Source organism: Erpetoichthys calabaricus, chromosome 12, assembly GCF_900747795.2.
Source record: "Erpetoichthys calabaricus chromosome 12, fErpCal1.3, whole genome shotgun sequence".
In the NCBI taxonomy this organism is placed as follows: Eukaryota; Metazoa; Chordata; class Cladistia; order Polypteriformes; family Polypteridae; genus Erpetoichthys; species Erpetoichthys calabaricus.
In genome coordinates, this window is record NC_041405.2 from 27,922,802 (window position 1) to 27,948,985 (window position 26,184).

Consider the following 26,184-nt stretch of genomic DNA (forward strand, 5'->3'; position numbering starts at 1 on the left):
TAATGGCAATTTAGTATTCTGTTCAAATTGTTTTGAGGCCAGCTCATCAAGAAAAGTTCTTTTCAGAGGACATTAAATAGCTCTAAAGGGTTTTGAAATGATAATACTTAGTATACATCTCTGACTGCTGGGATCAGTAATACTTAGCCCTTGCTTGCAATAAATTAACAACCTGGAATCATTCAGGTTTAGACCTCACATGCAAAATGGAACACTCCTTTGGGACTTTAATGTTATTTTGAAAGGCAATAATAAGCCTGTTTACTGCCATATTAACATATTGGAAGAATGATGATGTAGTAAACTGACAATCAGGACATTCTTTTTTAAACATATTTGAAACAACCTTCTGTATTTCTGACTATTACAGCTTTAGCTGCACATATATTTGGTTAGAGTCAAGAACATAGCAGATCAGTTTTTTCACAAAATGGGCCCAAATACAAATGTGCCATTTTGTCCCATTAATCCTTCACTACCATAGGCTTCCTTTTCAGCTTCTTGATATTACCAGTAACAGTATTGCTAGAATATCATGATAAGCAAAGGCAGAAGCCCATTGTTATCAAGGGTGCTGGTGAAGGGGTTTATGGGCTGTCAAAAATGATATACATTTCAATAAACATATAGTAGAAACCCAAACCTTTAAAATATATATATACATTAATTGAATATATATATATATAAATATTACATTAATTACAGATATCCCTCTGCAGGCTTTACTTGTTATAAGAAATACAACCACACCATATTTACACTCTCAGCATTTATAACAGCAACACAGAAGCCAATTATTATCTCGCTGTGTCAAAGATGTAGTCTCTCTTCATGGACTAGATTGTTGAACTTCGAAAGGCCTCATGTTTTCATCTCGCATCATCCAAGGATGTTTAAGAATCTCCTCTAAAGAAGGACGGTCTTTAGGATTGAGGGAAAGACACCGCTTAATCAAATTCAGGCATTCTGGCAAAAGGAGAGAGAGAGAGAGAAGAAGTATCATTAGAGAGTGAAATATGATCAACCCTTCAAAAGAGTCTCTTGAAATGATTCTTTACCTCTGGAAACTTTCCTGGGCAATTTGACTTTTCCTCTGATAGTCTCCTCTTTCCTCTCAAATGGCATAATCCCACAAAGTATCATATAAAGCAACACACCTAGTGACCACACAGTGGCTGGTTGGGCTTGGTAACGCAGTTTAGTAAACCACTCCGGTGGGGCATATTTACGGGAGCCTGGAAATTTACAGTAAGAACCTTTGATAATTTTAAAATGGGCAGGTGAATGACAGGTTATTCAATCAAATCTTGAACTAGCGTACTTACCCCTGTAGCTTGTATATTCCCCATCATGCAGCAGAGCTCCACACCCAAAGTCAATCAGCTTAATTTGGCATGTAGGGCTTTGGATAAGGAAGTTATCGACTTTTGCATCCCTATGGAATACCCCTCTGGCTTGGCAGTGTTGGAGAGCTTCCACAACCTGCAGAAAGATACGTCGTGCAAACTGCTCCTCCAGGTACTCTCGGCGTTCCACAATAAAATCAAGCAGGTTAATGCAGGGCTTGGGATGCTCAAGGATGAGCACAATGTCATAGGGGCTGATACACCAATCCAAGAGCTGGATGATCCTGGGCGAAGCTGGAACCCTGCACACCATTTTCATTAGAGCAATTTCAATAGGGATTGGCTGTGACTCTTTGGGCTGTTAGTTAAATACAGATGGAAAAAGACAGAGACAAAGACAAATTGATTAAATGTAAATCTATTCTTTTTTGGTTTAAATTCTGAAATTCAGAGAATGGATATGCTGAACAATAGAAGTGAATTCTTCCCAATGAGAACTGATTGTGCATGGTCAACAAGAGGAAGGAAAAGAGCAACATGCGTAATTATACCTAGAGCAAAATGTGGATTTCAATCACAATGGGAGGAAAGTCCACAAACACAAGTGATGTGGAACATGGTGGTTGCCATCAGTTCAGGGTAAGAAGATGAACAGTAACTGGAGTCAAGATATGCTCACCTGCAGTAGTGTCACTGTGTGAAATTGAAGTCTATTTATTATTGGCTCAAGAAGTACTGTATACAATGCAAAGATAAATATTTCCCACTTCCGTGTATCCTTTGTCACAAAGAATGGCTTCAGACCTTTAGACAATATGCAATGCAATACAGTTTTTTTTAATCATTGGTTTCTTTATTCAAAGAGCAAAATAATCCAACACACTTATCAACAATGTGAAAAAGTAATTGCCCATATGGTTTTAACATTTGGTTGCAGCACATTAGCAGCAATAATCACAACTATATAATTTCATCCCATTCTTTCACGTCACTCTTCTTTGCAGAACCTCTTCAATTCAGACATATTGATAGTTTTTCACGTATAAACTGCTTGTTTTAGGTCCTGCCACAGCAGTCAAGACATTCACTAGACTAGGCCACTCCAAAACTTGAATTTTTTTACTTTTGATCCATTCAGTTGTAGAATTCTTTTTGTGTTCTGGGTGATTGTCCTACTACATAATTATGCTTCTGCTTCAGGTCACAGTATAGTGAAGAATTCATTGTTCCTTCAATGATGGCAAGCCTTCCAGGTTCTGAGGCAGCAAAGCATCAGCACATCTTCACTATATCATCCTTATGTTTGACACAGGTATGATGTCGTTACTGTCAAACTCTGCATTAGCTGTATGGCAGACATAGAACATGTATCATCCAAAGAGTTCTACTTTTGACTTGTCTGTCAATATAACATAATTCCAAAAAGTACGGAAATCGTGTTTTCTTTTTAAATGTGAAGCTAGCACATGGATGTTACTCTTGAATAGCAGAGATTACCTCCTTACTACTCTCCCATTTTCTCCCAGTCTCCTTGTTAGCATGGACACTGACTTTAGCTGAGGCTATTGAAGTCGTATGTTCTTCAGATGTTTCTCTTGGATCCTGAGTGACCTCTTGAATGAATGATTACTGTACCCTTGGGACAATTTTGCCAAGCCAGCTTTTTCTGGGGAGATTCCTTACTATTCTAAATGTTCTCCATATAGAGATAATGGCTTTCACAGTTGTGTGGTGGATTCACAGAGTCTTAGAAATGGCTTTGTAACCCTTTCCAGATTGAGGAGTTTCAACAAACCTTTTTTCCTCATCTCTTCTGAAATTTCCTGTGATCAAGGCATGCTGTTTTTCTAGAAACCTTGGGGTGACTATGTATGGAGCAGTTTTGATTGAAGTGGTCTGGCTATGCTGAGTCAACTGATTTGAATTAGCAATTCAATAGTAGCTAAGGAGACAATTACCTTTTCACATAGACAGTAGAGGTGCTTTGATAATTTTATTAGTTAAACATATTACCTAGAAATTTAGAAAGGATCTAACAGGTTTTGTGGTTAGCTTTATCTAATATTACATTTTGTCCCAAACTATTCATTGTAGCACAAACAGACGATAACAGGAAGGGTGGTAAATACTTTTTCACAGCACTGTAGGTTTATGTGAATTGTTTGTAATTTTCCCTGACAGCTAGGTGACAGCAGGGAGCTTCAGGAGAAGATGGCTTTTGACCAGAAATTTAATATCAAAAACCCGGGTCCCCCAGAACAGTTCTAGGTGTTTGGTTCAGAAGTGGCTCCATGTAGTGGCCTAGTGGCCTTAGCCCTTTATTGGTGAGTAACTTGGTTCCAGCAGCAAGTCTTGGATTATCCCAGTAAATGGAGGAATGTAGATTGTCATGGCTAGATAATAATGGGACTGAGGGTAAGGTGGTGAGGGAGACTGTACAAAGGAATGGCAAAAATGGGCAAAATCATCTCCTTTAAAAAACAGAGTGATCGCTGCCCCTACTATTTTACTCCTAGTGCTAGTGATTATACAATATATATCTTCTGTATCAAAAACCTCCAAGTTAAAGTGTGAGCGTGAAGAGCAGATGATGCCATTTCACAAGAGAAACAGATTTTGTAACAGTAAAGGATTAAAATGATGATTCTGATATATTTGCATAAATATATGTCTAATTTGATATTTTGTTATTTGTGTAAATCCAGGTTAATATTGCTAATACTGTGGGAAACATTGTTTCTTGACTTGGCCATTGTCTTTAAGGAGTTTCCATATTCTTTCACTGCCTATGCATATTTTAGTTCTGAGTAACTAGGGGGCTCCGCCCCCTGCTCGCTTCGCTCGCCAACCCCTGGCGTTGGGGCATGACAAAGAGTGAGATGTATGAATTAGATATAGAATAGTGTGCAGGTTTGGATGATGCCTATATAAATAAAAAATAGAGTGTTTGGCATAGAGTAATGTTTTATTGGAATATTTCTTTGTATACAACATTAGTAGTAAAGATGGTGTCTTGTCTTTGAATGAGTCTTCCTTGGCATGGATCATTTATAAATTTAACTTTAACGTCAGATGAACGTCGAACACGTGAGAAGGCAACATAAAGTTGTCCATGTCCAAAAACGGGCTCAGAGAGGTAGATGCCAACCTTGTCCATGGTTTGTCCTTGTGATTTGTTGATGGTCATGGCAAATGCAGGTTTAATGGGGAACTGTCGGCGTTTCAATGTAAAAGGTAATTCTAGGTCAGAACTCGTAAGGTCAATTCTAGGAATGAGAACAGTATTGTTAGCATGTGAATCTGAAAGAACTGTTGCTTGAATAACATTGTGTGTCATGGTGTTGACGACTAACCGTGTGCTATTGCATAAACCCTGTTTAGTGTTAAGGTTTCTTAACAGCATGATTATTGTTCCGTTTTTAAGGGTAAGGTTGTGTTGTGGTCATCCGTCCGGGTTAATAGTGTTCAAATATTTTATGGGGAAATTCAGATGTTCATTGTCGTCATCAGAGTCAACTTTGTCAGAGCTTAGAAAGAGCCGTGTCTCTCCAGGAAGTAATGAAATGACCTGGTTATTAATGTGATTAACATTAATATTTTTTGGACATAATATAGTGCGTTGTGTTAACCACATATGTGAAAGCAGTATGGGCCATTGCCTTTTGGTGGCCTGATATGTACTCCAGTAGATGCAAAAGCAAATGAACTATTGTAGGATCTAATGCAGTTCATAAAGTTTTTACTTTCAAGCACATCGTTAGTTAGAAGCTTCTTTAGATATTCAGGATATGAATGTAAAGGAGGCAGTCTAATCTGCCCCTTTTGACAACAACGTGTAAATTCATTATTTGTATTGTCAGTTGTTTCTTCTGGGAAGTTAAGTGAATGACAATGATTGCAAATGACATTCATTAATCCCAATGAATTTTCCTCAAGTGCGAAATATGGATAAGTAATAAGGAGGATTGCACTCACTGTTAATATGGAGCCTTTTCTGCAGTTGAACGGTTAATAGTGGTTTATTGTAAGGAGATCCACCTATGCTGCCTAGTGTGAAGGTGTTGAGATGACGTATGTTTAATATGGACGTTTCCTTTAGATATGTGGCTTTGGGTGTCACTTCTTATTGATGTGGGGGGGGGGGGGGGGGGGGGTTGGGTGAGGATTGTTGTTGCGCGAGCGTCTTCTTTCTTTTTGTGTTCCAGGGGCTTGTTGAATCCCTCTATTTGTGTGTGTCCCGTCCGTTGCTTGTAGGGTGTGTTGGTTGGTTTTGTGTTCTTTTTTTTTTGTGTTCCAGGGGCTTCTTAAATCCCCCTCTTGGTGTGTGTCCCGTCCGGTGCCTGTAGGTGGGGGGGGAGCCTTGCTGTTGTGCGCGAGCGTCTTCTTTTTTTTTGTGTGCTAGTTTCGTGTGCAATGTGTTTCGTGCGGCGCGTGCGTTTGACTACTTTTTTCTGTGCCTTTTCCTTTTTTCTGTGCTCGCATCGCCTCATTTTATTGACTCCTTTTTTCTGTGCTCACTCCTTTTTTCTGTGGTCTTGTCCGCCTCTCGCGGCCCCTCATTTCTTGGGGCGCCTGCGCAGTACGTCTTTTTGCGGCTACGGCCCATGGCTGGATGTCCCTGCGTCCATCCGGTTTAGCATTCTCGGTTAGTAATATGGATGGTTGTATCTTCCACATTACAATGATGTGTCTTGTTAACTGGTAACTCGTAACAGGAGAGATTATGAGTGCACACAAGTGCACATGTGTATACCCAATTCTGAATTGGTGCTCATTTAGGGGCAATTCCTTCCACCTCATGTCCAATTCAATCAGAATAATCTCTGGCTTCTGAGACTTTCTAGCAGATAAAGTTGGATCATAAATAAATTCATTGCCTTTTGCTCATTATTCATTCTTATTTTCAATATGATCTATTTATATTGTCAACTGCCCTTTGAAGATAGATGAACAGGTGCATTTGCAGTGCCTTAACTATTCACCTCCTTGAAAGATTTCACATTTTATTGATAATGTTGAATCACAATAGACTTGACCTTTTGACACTGATCTACAGAAAAAGACTTTGCTATGTCAACGTGAAAACAGATCTCTGTGAAGTCAGTCATTTTCCAACCTGCTATATCCTAACACAAGGTCACAGGGGTCTGCTGGAGCCAATCCCAGGACGCAAGGCAGGGCGCCAGCCCACACACACACACACACACACACCCACACCCACACACCTAGCACACACTAGGGACAATTTAGGATCGCCAATGCACCTAACCTGCATGTCATTGGACTGTGGGAGGAAACCGGAGCACCAGGAGGAAACCCACACAGACACGGGGAGAACATGCAAACTCCACACCGTGTCGCCCCTCTCTGTGAAGTGACCTCAATAAATTACAAAAATAAAACAAAAAAAATGGGTCACATCACAGTAACATTATTTACTTTTTAAATGTGATATACTTACATCAGTGGTGTAGACATGTGGTTTTAGAAGTTACATAATCAGTTAAATGGTGATCACCTGTCTGTAGTCAAGTGGTTTTGTTGATTGCTGTAAAACTGCACCAGTATGTGGAAGGTCCAGCTTGTAGTGAATCAACATTGTGGTCTAATCTACACAATGATGACAAAAGAACACTGCAAACAGTTCCATGAGAAGGTGATTGAAAAGTCAGGGGATGAAGACAAGAAAATATCTGAGTCACCGAATATTCAATTAAATCAATCATTAAGAAATCAAAAGAGTATGGTACAGCTGTCAATCTGTCTAGAGCAGGCTTTCAGCAAAAACAGAAAGACAGAGCAGTAAGAAGAGACCTGTGAGAACTCTGAAGGAGTTACAAGGTACAGTGACTAGGATTGGAGAAACCGTGCAGATAACAACAATCAGACTAAACATCATATTTGGCTGAAACCACACATGCACATTTTCAAAAACACACCATCCCCACTGTGAAGGACGGAGGTGGCAGCATCATTCTCTGTGGATGCTTCTCTGCAGTATTACTTGTAAGGGTCAGAGTCAAAAATGAATGCAGCAAAATACAGGGAAATCCTGGAAAGAAACCTGATGCAGTCTGCAAGAAAACCTTGACTTGGGAGAAAATTTGTTTTCCAGCAAGACAACAACTCCAAGCAGAAAGCCAAAAGTGTAGAGGAATGATTTAAAATCAGCAATGTTAATGTCTTGGGGTGGTTGAATCAGAGTCTAGATGCCAACCTAAATGAGAATTTCAGGTTGAATTTCAAAAAAATCTCGGAGTGTCCATAAGTGCCAAACTGATAGAGATCAGTGAATACAGACTCAGGGCATTTCATGACTTGAAGGTGGAATACTTATGTGATCGATTATTTTGTGTTTAGATTTTGTGAAAGTGGGAGGGAGGACAATCAGTTTCTTACCCTTGTTAATGTCCCCCAGGCCACTATAAAGCACTGAAGGTTAACATAAGTCATGTCTTGGAGAGGACAGATATGCTGGCCCTTCCCAATTACACTCTGTGGTGGGAATTACACTCTGTCTGCAGGGAAACCTAGTGCTGCTAGGGGGAGCTCCTCAGGTGTACCTGCAAACCTTTGAGAGCTGGCCAAATAACCCAGTAACAGTAGTAAGGTTTCACAGAAAGTGGGATAGGGAACCCATTGATTGTTAACCATCCCACTTTCACAATTTGCAATTAACTTAGACCACTTTATAGAGATCTGTTCTTGTTTTGACATTAAATAAGCTTTCTGTTCATCAATGTTAAAAAATCCAAATTAAATCCACTGTGATTGAAGGTTGTATAACAATAAAATGTTACAGTTATCAAGGGGGAAATGTTTTTTATAAGCACTTTATTAGGTTTTAAATAGCTTTACATTATTGTTTCCTTTAATTGAGACCACATTATATCTCCAATACTGAATACAAAGCAGCATGTTACATGAATCACACGTTTGAAAACGTATGTTCTACACCTCAAGATGCATTTTTCTTTTTTTTATACTTGGTTACTTACAAACTGGACCCACTCTGCCACTGTTTCTCTGCTCATGGCTTTGATGGCAACCTACAGAAAGAAAATACAAAACAGCTTAGATACATACTCATCAGCGGTGTCTACTTTTTCCATTGTTTGAAGGTCTTACACTCTGTATGTTTCTGCAATATGTGCTCAGTTGTAAATAGAATATATTTTACACAATTGGAAGGCATATGTAGAAATGCAAAGTAAAAGTTGAGATAGCACCTATGTACGGCACTAGGCTTTGGACCTGTAGGAGAGAGAACTGAGAGAAATAGATGTTAGCAGTATGCATTCACTAGACTGGGACTCATTGGGACTTTGAAATGAATGCCAAAGAGTGTGTCATTTTTTTCATACACCATATTATTACTGTGTTACATAATATTGTAACCAGGTGATGACAGATAAAACAGAAGTAAAGACAATCAAAGGTTTCATTTGTCTGTACGCAGATATGATATTAACTTTGATGAAGCAAGATGGAGTGAAATAAGCCTTTTAAGCAAAAACGTCTACTGTGACAAACCTGGATGTCTTAATGTAATCTAGGATGTAATATTGACAACTAATGCCAGAATAATTGATAGTAAAGACTTCTCAGTCGAAATAATGGTGGTGTAAAAAGGACTATCAAGGACATACTGTATAATGAAAGAAAATGGAGGCTTTTGGATTGGTGCACCAGAACAGCAGCAAACCAGCTATTTTTAGATTGGATCAGACAAAAATGAGTTATGGATAAATGAACATTCAGAAGTCTATGGAATACTGCCAGACACGTTGGAAAAAGTACATTCTAGTTGAAATTAAAATATTTTGGTGACTTAATAAGAAGGATTTTCTAAAAAGCATTAATGTTGAAAATGTTGACGTTTGGCAAAGATGGAAAGGAAGGCAAGATGGTCACCATCACATAACGTAATTTTACAAAATATTTGAAAGAATGTAATTGACAAAAAGAAGCTCATATACAATTGTGAATCAGAAAAGATAAAAATGAATAAATGGTTAATACAAGTGTCCTACATAACCAGTAGGTTATTCTACTAGTACAACATAGAATTATTCAGCAGAAACTATTAGATCTCCCTTATACCAACAACAGTATGCCTGTACAATACCTCACTGTGACGGTAACTGCCAAGTCAGAAGTTTTCATTTTTTTTAGGTTTCTTTCATTTTAGTAATTCTGGTGTGGGCTCAAACCATAGTGTGTGTAGATTTATTTATTTTTTGAGCTTCTGTAAAAAGTCAAATTTCCCTCTGGGAAAATCTATCTATCTATCTATCTATCTATCTATCTATCTATCTATCTATCTATCTATCTATCTATCTATCTATCTATCTATCTATCTATCTATCTATCTATCTATCTATCTATCTATCTATCTATCTATCTATCTATCTATCTATCTATCTATCTATCTACATCCTGGAGAGTAAAGGATGTCACACCTGGACAAGACTTCCCTAATGGAGAGACGGACATCCCAGCCAGAGAAGAAGATGGTTCCTTACCTGGACAGGAAGGCCCAGAAAAATGGACAGGCATTCCAACCAGACATGTGTGTAGCACCTTCCCAGGCCAGGATAAAAGAGGACAGGGAAGGACTGTCTCTGGTGGTATTTATTACTACCCTTTTGCTAGATGGCCTTGATATCGGTGACATTTTGGAAACCAGCAGGGAATGCTGGGAGTTGTAGTCTAGCAACACAACCCTTCTGGGGTCCATGGGTGCCGCACAAGAACACTGCAGGGAGATGTACTCCTTGTTATGTGAGACTTCCCTGTGACCTGGAAGTACTTCCAATGAGCATCAACCCTGGCACCAGAAGTATTTCCTGGTCCTCAATAAAAGGGACATCACTCCCTTGTCCATGCAGGTTAGAGCTGTGAGGAAGAAGTGGAACACTGAACTGGAGGAAGGCAGTGTGGTGGAGAGAGGAGAGGTGTTTGGAGGAGAAGTAAGTTGTGCTTGGTGTTTTTTTGTGAGGTTTATAAATAAACACCCATTTATTTGAACTCGGGACTGTCTTGGTGTTTTCGTGTTAGGGTATCTATCTATCTATCTATCTATCTATCTATCTATCTATCTATCTATCTATCTATCTATCTATCTATCTATCTATCTATCTATCTATCTATCTATCTATCTATCTATCTATCTATCATTAGAAATGCTGATTTGAAATGTTCATCTTACTGGTACATCATCAGTTTTCCTTCTTGCTGCATATACTTCTCCAAATCCTCCTATTCCAAGTAGAGATACAACATCATAGTCATCAAGGAAGGTTCTCCAGTCTGAAATCAAATCATTTAAACTGAGGGACAGCACAATTTATTGTAAAATTTGACATGAACTCTAATGTTAAAGTGAACTTCAAAATAAAACTATAAAGTATATAAATGTGCCATTAGGGCTTAAGATCATTTTGTCATTTCCTACCATGGATGTTGTCAGACTCTGAGTTTGAGTGAGAGGAGGAACTGTATTTTGCAGGACATGCCTCAGGGATTGGAAGTTCTTCTTGCAGCCCCTCGATCTTATTGAATTCATCTGTAGAGAATATCAAATGTAGCTGGAAGTGAGGACTCTGCTACTATTTGTTTTGTGAATTACATTACTGCAAGTACCTTTATATATAGAAGACAATTCACAACAAACAGTGATGTTTCCATTTTAGTATTTCCAGTATACATAGAAGTTGGAATAGATAAGGAGGAAGAAGTAGTAGTAGTAGTAGACAGGATTACTGTATTACTGCTTATATATAACACCTATGAAATAATTTGCCAAAACTAATTGCAATATAGCACTAAGCTTCTTTAATAAATAGCTGTTTGATAGCTTAGATGAATTGACTACAAGTACATGAAAGTTCATGTTAATCTGGTACAGTATTCAATAAGCTTATGGAGATGCAAGGATATGGTAATACCTAATTGTAATTCTTATATAATTACGTATGATTTCTCACTTCCCTATGTGAGCTGATAACTCCATGTAAAGCTAACAGCCAGAGTACCTGCTGTCACAAATGGACTGGAAGGCTCAGTGTTATCTCCTGTTTTGATTTCTTGTGTTTGATCCTCTTCTGATCTCCTTTGCTCATTCTTAACAGAAACAAAACATAAACAAACCACCCAATGAGTACATAAATCAATTTTCCAGTCTGATTAACTGAAGTAAACTGAGATAGACTATAAAAGGTTAATTTGCATTTGTAATAGCACTTCTCACTGGCAAAAACAATTTAAGTGCGTAGAAAAAAAATCTTCTCTCCAGTAAATAACAAAACTAGTAATTATGCAATACTGCTTACTGTACACATTAGTCAAAATGTAAATATTATTAAATTTAAACTATAAAATTGTGCTTTCCGTCCCCAACTTCAAGTTGCTACATGATCCTACATTATAATCCTATTCAGGACTGAATAAATTAATAAGCATAATAATAAATTCACAAATAAATCTCTATATTTCTAAGACAAGACATAAAAGTAGTATTTTAAAGCAGAACAGTAAAATATGTATCTTTTACAGAAAAAACAAAAATGAAGCTACCATTTTACCTTACTGGCCAGCTCTTTAATTCAGTGATTAGAGTTGCAGCCTCACATCTCCATTCACCTGGATTTAAATCCCAGCCCAAGTGGTGCCTGTGAGCAGTTTGCATGTTTTCCCTTTGCCTGACTGTTTTTTATCTCGGTACATTAGTTTTCCTCCCACATCCTAAAGAAGTGCATGTTATAAGTTTATAGCTTAATAAAGTTATTACTGTCACCTGGCTAGATTTCGAATAGGGCCCCCAGGCTTAACTCATTGGTTAGGCCTTACTTAGGTGTTCTAAAGGAGCCAGAGAAAAGCTTTAGGAATCACCAAAACTTGAATAGGCGCTGCTCAAGAACAGCAAGTGGTCTGAGGATATGCAGTAGGGGTATGGATAGCAGTATAAAACACAAAAAACACACAAATAGAATCTGACAGTTTGAGTGCCTGGAAAGAGAAGAACAAAAGGATACAATGATAAAACTTAGAATTATACTTGATAGCCACTGAGGCATAGTGTACCACGTCAAATATTAAAAATAGAGGTAGTCTGATCCTTCAGATATCTATCTAAATTTTAAAAGAGAGAAAAAGAAAAAGGAGGAATAGATATTTTAAAACGTTATTGTGGCACCCAGTTATTTTCACAATATCAATTATTTGCAGCTGTCAGGGTAAAACTAAGGCATAAGACAAAACATTGACAAAAAATACATGCAAAAAATTTTAGGGTAAAACTAAGACATAATGAAGAGAAAACATTGGCAAAAAATACATGTAAAAAATGAAATTAAATGAAAATACATCAGCTGGTTTACATTTTTCACCAGTTTACAGACTCTTTATCTCCCTTTGTTCATGGGGATCATATGCCTCAGCTTCCCCATGACTCTGCTCAGGATAAAGCAGGCTTGGAAAATGAATGAATGAATAAATGAATGTAAAACATAAAACAAAACAGAAACACATTAGAAGATTTAGTTTATCATCAGTTAACAGAATATGGATATTTCTGCCTAGCTACCCATAAACTTTTTTACCTGTTTGTTCAGTAGAGATATGGCCAGCGCAGTACTTGTGCTGGCTACAGTTTGTATCATCTCATTGCCAAAAGACCTTTCTAAACTTAATTTGTTAACAAAAACACTCTGCTCAATTATGTAAAGAGTAGAGAACGGTTTCATTTCAGAAAGGATTCTTCCCTATTGTGCAGAGTGACATTAAAGTTGTCAAGAAAATGTTTCAAAAGTACTGTACGCTTTTTCACTCTTGATTCACATCTAGAATGGTCCATAAAATTTTTGTTGATCAGTTCATTTCAACATCATGTTTTTAAATTATTATATACAATTAGCGAAAGCCCTAATTCTGGATCTTCTTAAGAAATTGTCATTTTTTATGCTCTTATAGACGTCCAAAGAAGACAACATCCCTAGCATTGTTTTCATATTCCCTGACATTGAAACTTTCTAAACGGAAGCCCCACATGCGCTGAAAAAAGGGAAATGACAGGATGCTACATTTACAAATAAGTATTTTATATTAGTAGTTTATATTACATGTATTGGTTATGTTCCACTTTTAAACATAACTCGATCATGTTTAATTGGGATGTACAATACTGTAGTCCAAAACATGGCTTAAAAATAAGGTTTAGGGCTAAAAAAAATCAAAAAGCTCAATATCTTGCATAATTAGACATCAAGATGAGACCAACAGTGTACCACATGTGGGGGTTTTCTCCCACAGATGAGGCAGTGAAATTGAAATGATTTTAAAGCAATCACAAGTAATTCTTACGAACAAGAGAGCAAAGAAAGCAGGCAGCTCATCATAACTGACATCAGACAACATGATCAACCCTGGAGTTTGGTTTCAGCATGCAGTGCAGGATGAGTTATGCTCAGTAACAACATCTAACATAAATTATCATCTATACTTAATTATTCTGCCTTGTGCCTCAAAGATGCGAGGGGCTGCTTTGAAAGTTGCCCAAAACTCTTGTTACACTACACACATATTCAAAAGTGGCATCAGAGTTTACCAGGTCAGGTTCAGGTTGGGGAGCATGCACTGTTACAGTGCGTTGCCATATCCACCATACAACAGCTCGGGATCCTGGTTGGCAACCCCCCAGACAGACACACGGTCCAGTCCCACCCCATGGAAATGACCATTTGTCTGCCGCAGCCAGGTGTTATGCGGGCGTCTCTTTGGCCTGGTCCAGCCACTTGGGTCCTTACCATTTTAGCCGGACCACCCTCAGGGAATCACGTCACATGGCCATAGAGCTGTAACTGATGCTCCCTCACAATACAGGTAATGTGCCTCATTCGGGATTCTGTGAGGAACCACTTGTTCAACACAAAGTCAAACCAGCTGTACCCAAGGATTCCCCGAAGAGACGCAGTACTGAAGGTGTTCAGTCTTTGTCTTGATTCACAGGATAGTGTCCCTGTCTCACAACTATATAGCAAAACTGGAATCACCAGGACTCTAAAGACTTGGACTTTCATCCTTTTGCAGAGATATCGAGAAACACCATACACTCCTTTTCATTGACTGAAATTTTCATTTCATTCTTTTCATTGACATTCAGTTTTTCCCTTGCTCTCCCAGTCCATCTACTGACATCATAGGAAGAGTCACCAGCAGGTGGGATTCATGCACAGGCTGGCCTAGGCTGCAGCATTGGGGACCCATGTGTACAGGTGCCTGGGATTGGCCAAACTAATTTAAATTATTTTTTTTTATATTTACTTAAAAGAAAACCACCTCCCTGTTGTCCATTGGCCAATAAGAAACATTTTAAAATTTCATCAGCTGATTGGATATATGTGACCCAGTTAAAGTTAATTTTGATTTTATTTCATACCACACCACAGTGTTATTCTGGGTAACGGGACAACATATCGGCAAAATGGCCGAAAGAAAATATGATTGCATAAAAACAAAAAACACAACGACTGAAAGAACATCCATCCATCCATTTTCCAACCCGCTGAATCCGAACACAGGGTCACGGGGGTCTGCTGGAGCCAATCCCAGCCAACACAGGGCACAAGGCAGGAACCAATCCCGGGCAGGGCGCCAACCCACCGCAGGACACACACAAACACACCCACTGTTAAAGAAAATCCATAAAATTGACTGAATGTTTCAAGGCTGCCGAATCTTCATCCAGTCAGCAACAAAATGTTGATCCACAGCAGAACTGCCAGCTATCGGCTAACGCTGGCGATGAAGTAACTGCCACTGGACCCTTAGCTGTAGCCGCAGCTAGCTGTAGCTTTGACGAAGTCATCGGCCAAGGTTACAAGCGATCTTGCCTCACAACCATCTCACTCAGATAAAGAGTCTGAGACAGAGAGACCGGCACTTCCACCACCCGAAACACAACTAGATGTACCACCAACACCCTGGGAATTAGTTCAGACATCACAGCTGCACCTGATGCCGCTGAGATGGCATAAGAGGCCGACTCTGCAACAACGGAAAGTCCCGCTAGCTGTAGCTCAGATACTGCATGCTGGGACAAAATTGATGAACCCATGAGGAGATACTGGGTTAATATTGGACCTGAAAAATGTCAGAACAAAGACGCAGATGTTGCTGCCTCGGAAAGACAACACAAACACCAAAAGAGGTACTTATCCAAAACCCTATTTAAAAGAAAATTGGCATGAATGTCGCTGCCGAGGTGAGTAAACCTCTCGATACAGTCCACATTCTCTCCACAAACAGACTCACTACTGATGGATGAGCCAACAGTCTTTGTTTTATCAGGACACTCGTACGCCCAGACACTCAGACTCTTTGCTCAGTCTCTCGAGAGCCCCGATCAGAGCCTCCATTGACTCCATTGAGTTTAGAATTTATTCAAAATCATCACCTTCTTAATATTCACTATCAATATAACTAGAATGTCATTTTTGAAAAACTATATTATAACATGACAAATTGTTTTCTTTTGCATGCGCTTTCTGTTCTTACAGCCTTTTTTCAGCTCGCACAATACTTCGTTACAGTATGGAAATATGTTTTAGGAGTATCTGTACTTTGAGTTTTTATATTTCTGGCAACTTTCACTTTTACTTTCACTAAATTCCCTAAGCAAAAAGTATACTTTTACTCCCTTAAGCATCTTCGCTACAATACATAAATAAATAAATAAATAGGTTTGGAATCAGAGATCCTGGTTTGCAAGCACGTTGGTTAATCGCGATAATACACAGGTGCAAATGAAAGCAATGAGTTAAGTTCATTTAATTTAGTTATCATAATTAATATTATTAATTAGCTAATGTTTATGTTCAGAGCCGTCGTGGCAAAACGACGCCTGGTGCCGAAAGGGAAATATGTGCCCTTCTTTAATCAAAATGGATGAAACAAATTTATTGTATTCACAAAGAAAATTTTTTAAATTATTTTTGAATTTTATGTATTTACATAAACAAACTTAAAATACTTTTGATACAATTAACACAATATATAAAAAAAGATTCAGGACAGTATACAAAATTAAGCCGTGTGTAACGGTCGAACGCTTTACGCCCTACATACTAATGCACTACACAAAATTAACTCACTTTAAATAACGGCAGAAACACACTGAGAGCGCATGGAATCGAGCAGACAGAAGATCATTATGGGAGCGTAATGACTGATTGTGCATCGCGGTTCCGACAGTAAAGGCGCGCACCGCTCAGTTCTTCCTTTGCATATTAGTGGGCGTGGCGGATTTCGAGCAGTGCGTCATTCTCGTTGTGATTTTACTTAGAATTGCACTTTTATTTCCAACAATTCGGCTCTGATTGTAAAAGACAATATAAACACATTTCAATGTACACGTTGTTCACAAAATCATAAAAAACAAAGGGAAATATCTATAAACGTTTTACTTAATGTTTTCCTATAGTTAGGATATAGCGGGTTGGATAATGGATGGATGGATTCATGTTTTTATTAGTATTTTTCTTCTTTTTAACCCGAAAAATCCACGTCGTCGATCAGCGCCCTTCGAAGATCGGCGCCTTGTGCGGGTGAACAGTTCGCACCACCCACGGTACTGCTCTGTTGCTAATAACATCAGAATCACAAATATAACGTTTACCGCTGATTTCTGCGGAATTAACTCTACTCAAAACTCTGAACAAAATTGTCCATTATTGTGAAACACTCTCATAAGTTATTACCTGCCGTTTGGATATTTCCTAGAGTAACTATTATTTACACTGGGGGAGGGAATACTCGTGGTTGTGGCAAGTTAAACAAGAGCATTCAAAACTCAGTTAATATCCATCCATCCATCCATTTTCCAACCCGCTGAATCCGAACACAGGGTCACGGGGGTCTGCTGGAGCCAATCCCAGCCAACACAGGGCACAAGGCAGGAACCAATCTCGGGCAGGGTGCCAACCCACCGCAGTCAGTTAATATATTTTTTTAAAATTAAAATGATCATTACTGTCAGTGGCACAATTTAAGGGCTAGCTGATGCACATAATTAACTTATTACAGTTGCAAATGAGGTAAAAGTAATATGTAACTGTGAGTTGTGGATTAGCTTTTATATCCTGTAAGTATATCTTGAGGGGTAGATCAAGAGAGGGAGGAAAGAGGAGTGGATTAATGAATAGAAGGAAGGAAGTTGTGAAGACCTAGTTTTGCCGCAACTGTCAATATTTTACATTTTAAGGTGGTGTACATGCTTAAAAGAATAAAATTCTATAAAACTTGCCTACCTTTTTATTAACAACATTTGCTTTTAATTTCAATACGGGTATTGAGCACATTTAATACCAGAAAAATACTTTTGACACTTAAGTATAGAAAATATGAGATACTTTAAAGACTTTTACTCAAGTAGTATAGGAAACTTTTAACTTTTACGAAAGCCATTTTCTGGTAAGATACTTGTATTTTTACTCAAGTGTGGATTTCAGGTACTTTATACAAAACTGAGTGGCCTCCAGATTTAAAAATGGGTAACGGATCTCTTACTGACATGATTTCATTTACAAAAAAATATTTTTTTCACCAGCTACAGTATATATTGCCTTTGATTTCGTATGTTTCCTCTGATGATTATACCTGGCAGGTTGTCGAAAGTTTAGGAATATATATATATATATATATATATATATATATATATATATATATATATATATATATATATATATATATATATATATATATATTAATTTACGTGACTCATTTTCTCCCTTTGTGGAACTCTAGCTATATATATATATATATATATATATATATATATATATATATATATATATATATATATATATATATATATATATTCACGGCATTCGTAGTCTGTGTCACAATCTGATTGTATGGGTGGTTACCTACCAGGTAACGCTTGTGGTTGGCCAGCATATATAATGTATACATACCATACAAGGGTGGACAAAAGTAGATTTAAACAAAACAGTTTATTCTTACATTATATATTTATTAATTTTTATATTTTTTTGTATTATATGTCAGATTTTATTATTATTATTATTATTATTATTATTATTATTATTATTATTAATGTGTGTTTGAGTGTAGAAGTCATAATGCATAACTTTCTCCATACTGTAAACCTACTTTTGCCCACCCCTTTTATACATATGGGTTTTTATTCTTACTTTATTCATGGTCAGTGATTTATTAGATTTTAGTGCTACGCATAACCTTGTTAAACACACAGTGAATATAATCCCACTTTACGATAATTCTACTGAACTTCCCCATGGGATTAATAAAATTTATCTAATCTAATTTACTTACCTCTAGCAATTTATAAATTGCATACTGTGGTAGTAGTGGTAGTAAACAATGTACCCAACTAAATTAACTGTATTGTGAAATTATTGAAATTATTTTGTGAACAATACCTCTGAATTCCTTTGTACTTGAAAAAGCTGATGGACCTCCTCTATGTCTTTGGTCAAGACTTTTTGAAGGCCTTGTAGCTCAGCTTGTTGTTCTTCCCTCATTAGGTTCAGTTTCTCTATTGTTTCGTCTCGGAGATGCTCGATCTTAAGATCAAGGTGTCTCTTGATCTTCTGCATCTCCTCTTCCAAAGTTATATGTAACTGCTTCATCTCCAGGTTTCGATTAGCGGTCTTATTATTTTTCCATTTCCTAAATGTCTTGCGTATGTAACTCATCTCGCTACAAAAATGTTGCTGTAGAATTGGAAGGAGTAAAAAGGAAAAAAAAAGCTAAAGATAGAAGAACTTTGAAATTAAATAGCTGAATCACCCAATAGATATGTTGCTGGGTCCTAGTCCCGGAGAAGATTGACGGGATTATCAAATGTTGTGAAGTAAAAGGATTTTGATCGATGTTCTAATCCGTGACGTCACACAGCCGACTGCACGTTTGCCCATGCGCCGTGTTTGATTCTCTGCCTCGGAAATTCGAGCCATTCACACGTTAGTTTAACAAAATAGAAAATAAAGACATACACAACATAATACTCCTGAATTCTCACAAGCATTAAATAGAGCAGCGGAAACTCACCAAAAACGGAGATGTATAGGGTATATATTCCTTATAATAATTGCAGATGGCTCACAGATGTCTTATTGATTGTTCTCCATTTAAATCAAGGATTTTTATCATCTATCAATTAATTTGGGATTTTCCCTGCCAATTTGTTTTACCCGTAATTTCGGGACTTTGCTGGGGCAACTTCGTCGTCTACTGGCAGACGCACAGTCTAAACTAAAAGGAAAATCACATGGCTTGCTTTTTGTATTAAATTTGTGGCGTTATTGTATATGAATCCACTTTAATTCTTTTCTCATTAGCAAATCGAAAAAATCTTCGGTTGCGGCGCTCTGAATGACACTCAAAGTCCCTTCAATAATATTCGCTGTTTTTTACTAAAACGCCAGTTTTTAATTTTCACGTTTTCATGAATGAGTTGTGACATACTGAATCGGCACTTTTTTCCAAAGTGTTTTGTTCTTCTTTAACAATGACAGAAACTATTTAAAACTTAATTTTATTTGACATGTATATTTTTTAAAGAGTTCCAAATGTCCATTCCGGATGACAGTATGCTTTTGAGCGTCCAAATAAAAGTAAAATGTGTTAACAGACTAATGCATGAGAACAGTGTATTGCTTGAAAATTTAAAAAAGAAAAATGGAATTTTTAATACTGTAAAGCTAAGAGAACATAACGTTTTAAAATGTCAAAAGCAACAAGTTTACTGGATACGTGCCAGGCATTGGCAGTGGTCACATCTGCAATCACATAGGTGAACAACTACAGCTACACACATTCCCACAGTGCTGGCCTGACCTGGCCCAGCTAGACCCTGCAGGTACCCGGTAGATGTGGACATATTTGTTGGTACCCTTACAGCTCATTAATAAAGCGCTGCATGCCCCCTGAGAAGTGACAAAATGAAAAGCAATTGTCCCCTGTACACCTGCATGCCTTTGAAATGTCATTGAGTAAAGCCAAACAACTGTGAAAATAGATCAAGTGTTGCTTATTCTAAGAGGGGTAGTCAAGGTAAAGTTAGAAAATGGGATTTATTAGAAAATGGAACGCACCTTAACAAAACTGATCATGTCAATTCTCAATGTAGTCTCCACCCTTCTCAATAAACTGGTGCCATCTGCCTGGAAGTGCCAGGATTCCAGCAGAATCTAAAGTTTTATCTTGTCCTCGCAACCACTTGTGCACTGCTTTCTCCACGTCATCATCTGTCTTGAGTCGACAACCACCCAGATGTTTTTTTAGTGGTCCAAAAAGGTGGACACAGTGCCAAATCTGGCGAATAAGGAGGATGTGGCAATATCTCGAATTTCAGTTCATCTAGACAAGCATTGGTGTTCTTAGCACTGTGTGGACGTGTGGGTGGGCAGCAAAAGGCCTCCTTGAACCAGCAGTCCCTGCATCTTGGATCGAATAGCAAGCTTCACATTTGTCTCCAGCAAGTCACAGTAACTTGCACTAGTGACTGTAGTACCCCTCGGCATGTAGTGTTCTACAATAACTCAGGTGGATGAGTGGTTGCAAGGACAAGACAAAACCTTTAATTCTGCTTGAATCCTGGCATGATCCATGGGACTCTAGGCAACCTCCCTGGATGCATCCGCAAGAGGAAAATTGACCCCAGAATGGGCAGAAGGATAGTGAGACTGGCAGATAAAAATCCAAAGAAAGAGAAGCTGAACTCCAACGTCAAGGTCTATCAGTGTCTGATCACACCTTCCATCACTTTTTGAGCAACAGTGGGATCAATGGAAGAAGACCTGTAGAAAGAAAAAAATAATAAAGCTGACTGTAATTTGCTAATTGACTGTAAATTTGCCAAATTGCACATTGACAAGTCACAATGCTTCTGGGAGAATGTCTTTTGGACAGATGAGACAGAACTGGAGCTTTTTGACAAAAAACATCAGCTCTGTGTCCATAAACAAGAAAATGAAGCTTTTAAAGATAAGATCACCATACCTACTGTGAAACATGGAGGAGGCTTGGTTATGTTTTGGGGCTGCTTTGCTGTGTCTAACAGCTTGGGTGTCTTGAGTCTGTCCAGATGAAAGCTCAAGAACATCAAGGCATTCTGGAGCGATACGTACTGCCCAATGTCAGAAATATCTGTCTCAGTTGCAGATCATGGAGCCTCCAACAGGATAATGAGCCAAAACACACAGCTAAAAGCACTCAAGAATGGCTAAGAACAAAACACTGGACTATTATGAAGTGGCCTTATAGGAGTCCTAATCTGAATCTTATTGAACATCTTGGAAAGAACTGAAACATGCCATCTGGAAAAATCCCCCCTTCAAACCTGACACAGCTGGAGCAGTTTGCTCAGGACGTGTGGGCCGAATGATCTGTGGACAGGTGCGGAAGTCTCATGGAGACCTGCAGGAATCGCTTGTGTATAGTGATGGCCTCTTAAGGTTGTGCAACAAAATATTAGGTTATAGGTCCTATTATTTTTTTCCATGTCACTTTCATATCTGTTATTATTTAATATATTCTGTTGCATCAAATGCAAAGTCTGATTTTTGTTAAATATGGAATATACCAGCGGTTCTCAAATTGTGGGGCGCGCCCCTTAAGTAACAAAAAGGGGGGTGCGAATGTTGCCATATGTGGCGTAATTTCGCTATTCGTAGGGAAATTTTAAACTTGTAGCGGTGTATCGGCAGCAAAAAATATAGGAATAAATTTTATTAGGGTTTCAAAAAAATGTTAGGGGGGGGCGCAATTAAAACTGCTATGAAAACTCGGGTCACAAATACTTAAAGGTTAAGAAACGCTGGAATATACAATGATGGGTACCATTACTTTTGTCAGTTTCAAGTTATTTCAGAGACAGTGGTGGGTTCTTCATTTTTTGTGGAAGGGTCCCTTCCCTTACCCACATTTTCACACTCCATTTTTTTGGGGGGTGGGGGTGTGTTGCTTGAGGGAGCAAGTGGCCATTGAATTAAATTATTTACTCATCAATTGATTTAAGTTCTTCAGTATCTACCGCTGTATGAGAGATTTTCTCAAAAATATCTTAAGCTAACACAGGTCTGATCTAAAGGCAAAGGTACCTAACAATCTATTTAAATTTGTAGCCAAAATGGTGACAATTCTATCTGAAGCTTGTGTTTGATGTTTTTTCAAACATTTTTACTTTATGCCTTCCCTATAGCACCGTCAGTAAGATTATTATCAGTTCCACTATTGCCGCTGCTGCTTCAATTACTTTCTAATCCTTATTCTACTCTCTACCATGCATCATCACTATCTGTGTCTGTGTTGAGTGTTCCCTGTATGGAATGTTCTCCCCCTCTGTGTGGAATTCCTCCTGGTGCTCCAGTTTCATCCGGTAGTCCAAAGACATGCAACTTAAGTGAATTGGCAATGCCAAACTGGCCCTAGTGTGCATTCGTTTGTGTGTTTGCCCTGCAATGGAGTGGTTCCCTGTTCAAGGATTGTTCCTGACTTGCACCTAGCACTTTCTTGCTAGGACTGGCTCCAGCTGCTGCTCTGCGACTCCACTCTGGATAAGCAGATTAGGAAGATGGATGGATGGATGGATGGATGGATGGATGGATGGATGGATGGATGGATGGATGGATGGATGGATGGATGGATGGATGGACAGATAATATCTCCTCCATTATCTTGTAAGATACCCTTTCGCTTGCTGTGCTTGAGGTCTAGAAAAAAAGTAATTATAAAGAAACATAGTCAAAAAAATAAGTCCAATATGCAAAAAATAAATACAATTTATTAAAATCATTAACTATAAGAGAATTGTTTAACAGAGAAAATGTCAATACAGAAGAAGCATTCTTACCAAAATCCACAAAATCTAGCGGTTGTGATATAACTAGGATGTATGAAGTCCAGTTTAGTGGCCACGGTTAATCATAATTTACTACTTGCATAAAAGCAATCTTTGAAAAATATGAGAGTTGTATTGACACTTAGATGTTACTTTCTGCAATAATAGTTTTTTAAATTTGCATGGATATTTTTATGTAGAAGGACTGAACAGAAATGCCCAAGGCAATTGGAGTTTCTGATGTTCTCTCAGCCATCTTCATTTAATTTGTGTTTTGTGGTAATTATAAATATCCATCCATCCATCCATTCTCTTCCGCTTATCCGAGGTCGGGTCGCGGGGGCAGCAGCTTGAGCAGAGATGCCCAGACTTCCCTCTCCCCGGCCACCTCTTCTAGCTCTTCCGGGAGAATCCCAAGGCGTTCCCAGGCCAGCTGAGAGACATAGTCCCTCCAGCGTGTCCTGGGTCTTCCCCGGGGCCTCCTCCCGGTTAGACGTGCCCGGAACACCTCACCAGGGAGGTGTCCAGGAAGCATCCTGATCAGATGCCCGAGCCACCTCATCTGACTCCTCTCGATAAATAGAACATTATGGTATTACTTAGTAACATTCTCTAAAGAGGCTGCCATGCAACTATGATGTTAAAATCCAAGAGTATAGACAACTAGCTAAACTACTCCACCGTTGCACAGGAATATTTGTGAGACTGGGTTAAGGAAAGAGAGCAAAAGTTTATGTGTTTTTTAAATGGTGACGATGTTGTTATCCTGTCCCATCCATCATCCATGCTGCCTCTTTATCAATGTCTCTTCTCTTATGAGCTGACAATTTGTTCTTTTGGCTCAGATTGGATTCCATAATTGCAGTAACGCCATGCTGGGTTGTAACCATGAATGATGTCATGTCTGACTCATCGTCGTAGTTCAAGGTGGACAGTTTATAATGTTTAAAATATGCATAAAAGCAGGTGTTAAACAACAACCCTTTGATTCTCCTTTTATATTATGCTGCATTTTCACTCTTGATCAAGCCTCATCTAACTGTCCCCTCCAAACTTCACAATACTCCTTTTTATATCACACTAGATAGAAACAACATGCAACATCGCCTGAGTATATAACGTTAAGATCTTTCGTCTGCTAGTCCTGTTTCAGTCTGTTTGGATATTTCACTTGTTCTGAGCTGGCAGGTGACACTGATGTGCAAACTGTAGCAGACAGGAAAGAAATTCACTAGGACCCCCAGGGTCAAAATACTGGTGTCCAAAGTAGCCTGTGAGAAAGAGGAGAAGGACATTTTCTGGGCACAAGTGAATGAGCTTGTAGTGTGATGAGCTTGTAGTGAGCTTAGAGCAGTACAAAAAGGGAGAAAAGGTGATTGTTGGTGGTGATCTAAATGGCATGTGGGAAAGAGTATAGTGATGATAGAGAGAGTTCATGTAGGGTGGGGATTAGGGTAGAAAAATGTGGGAGGGGAAAAGATAATAGATTTTGCTATAGAATATGATCTGGTAATAGTTAACATGATTTTTTGAAAAGAAAGTAAATCAGCTTGTGACTTACAGTAATGAAGGAAGGGAAAGCCAAATAGACTTTGTAATGTGTAGAAGATCTCATTTAAATTTGAATTGGGGAACGTGTGACAGTGGAAAATAAAGTGGTGGTGTTGAACTGGGAGATCAGAATCAGCAGGAAAATAAAACCAGAGCAAGCCGCACCACATGTTAAAGTGGTGTAGACTAAAAGAGAAATGGTTTAGGGACTGTTTTAGGGAGAATGTTTTAAATTCAATTTAGTCATTTAAGTGTGTGAAGGAATGATGGGAGAAAAATAGCAAAGTTGTATTAAAAATAGGTGAACTGTTGGGTAGGATGACAAGAAGAAGCCCACCTGAGGACAAAAAGACATGGCAATGAAACAGAGAGATGCAGGATGTAATCTATATTACTAAACGCCAGTTTAATTTATGCACGGTGGATGCACCGAAGCGCATGCGCACTGCGCCGCAGTGCCCCAGAGTCAAACGCAGCGGTTTCCCAGAGTCAGTAGGTGGCGCCCAAACAACACAACCTGTAAACTAAACTTGCTCTAATCCACTGTGCCAGCAGTCTGTGTGGCATGTTTGAATCACATAATGGTAATTCAGTAACAGAGAAACAAAAACGAGACCGTATGGATAAAAACAATAAACGGAGGCTCCTACAACGCGCCTTACAAACACCAGAAGCAAAGAAGTCACGGCTCCAAAATGAAACACAAAACAAAGCCCGTATGGATGAAAACAATGAATGAAAGCACCTACAACGCAATTCTGAAACACTACATGCAAGAGAGGCACAGATCCAAAAAGAAACTGCAGAAAGGCTACACGTTGTTGTCAAAAAGGTCAAGTTAAGCTGCCTCCTTTGGATAACTAAAAGCTTTATGGAATGCATTAGATCCTACAATAGTTCATTTGCCTTTGCATCTACCAGGGTAAATATCAAGCCACCACCTGGGAATGGCCCATACTGCTTTCGCGTGTGTGGACAAATATTGCATCGGATTGGAACAGTGCACCCTGAACCAAATTACCACCGCAAATGTGCCCAAATGTACGTGTTAGATCTAGATGACGCTAATAATGAGAAACGTAGCTGAAGTCATAAACAATTGCCCATTAGCAAACTCTATAAAAATGCTACATGAGGTTGAAAAAGAAGCCAATACAAAAGCAGGGGCAGACGGTGTGGCACCAACTAAAATTGCCGTAGTGCTAATAAAGGACAAAGAAGAGGATCCGAGACGATACAATGTTCCCATCGTTAATGAAGTGGCAATTGTGTCTCAAAGTAAAGACAGTGAGCCTCCGTTTCACCCCGATATTGTTATGCATTTACGTCCTGATGGAACCAACCAACCTAAACTTGATACTTTGACATACCCCATTTTGTTTCCAACTGGCCAGGAAGGAT

General features: G+C 38.6%; 1 protein-coding gene across 1 annotated transcript; it reads right to left on the reverse strand.

The window, feature by feature from the left end:
• Positions 1 to 826: 826 nt before the first annotated feature.
• Positions 827 to 19,084, reverse strand: LOC114663053 (serine/threonine-protein kinase pim-2-like). Its single transcript, XM_051934921.1, has 9 exons — positions 18,809 to 19,084; positions 15,255 to 15,438; positions 11,384 to 11,530; positions 10,804 to 10,914; positions 10,558 to 10,658; positions 8,345 to 8,395; positions 1,326 to 1,704; positions 1,059 to 1,235; positions 827 to 966 (listed from the first exon to the last, which is right to left on the reverse strand). Exons 1-9 carry the CDS (start codon positions 19,082 to 19,084, stop codon positions 830 to 832), a joined length of 1,563 nt encoding a protein of 520 aa, XP_051790881.1. The 3' UTR covers positions 827 to 829.
• Positions 19,085 to 26,184: the final 7,100 nt, after the last annotated feature.

Excerpts from the sequence above, each read along its gene's own strand:
- LOC114663053 (XM_051934921.1), bottom strand. The coding sequence starts at position 19,084 with ATGAGTTACATACGCAAGACATTTAGGAAATGGAAAAATAATAAGACC. Across the intron at positions 10,659-10,803 it reads AGAGTCTGACAACATCCATG|ACTGGAGAACCTTCCTTGAT; the intron begins GTAGGAAATGAC and ends ATTTGATTTCAG. Across the intron at positions 1,236-1,325 it reads GGAATATACAAGCTACAGGG|GCTCCCGTAAATATGCCCCA; the intron begins GTAAGTACGCTA and ends GTAAATTTCCAG.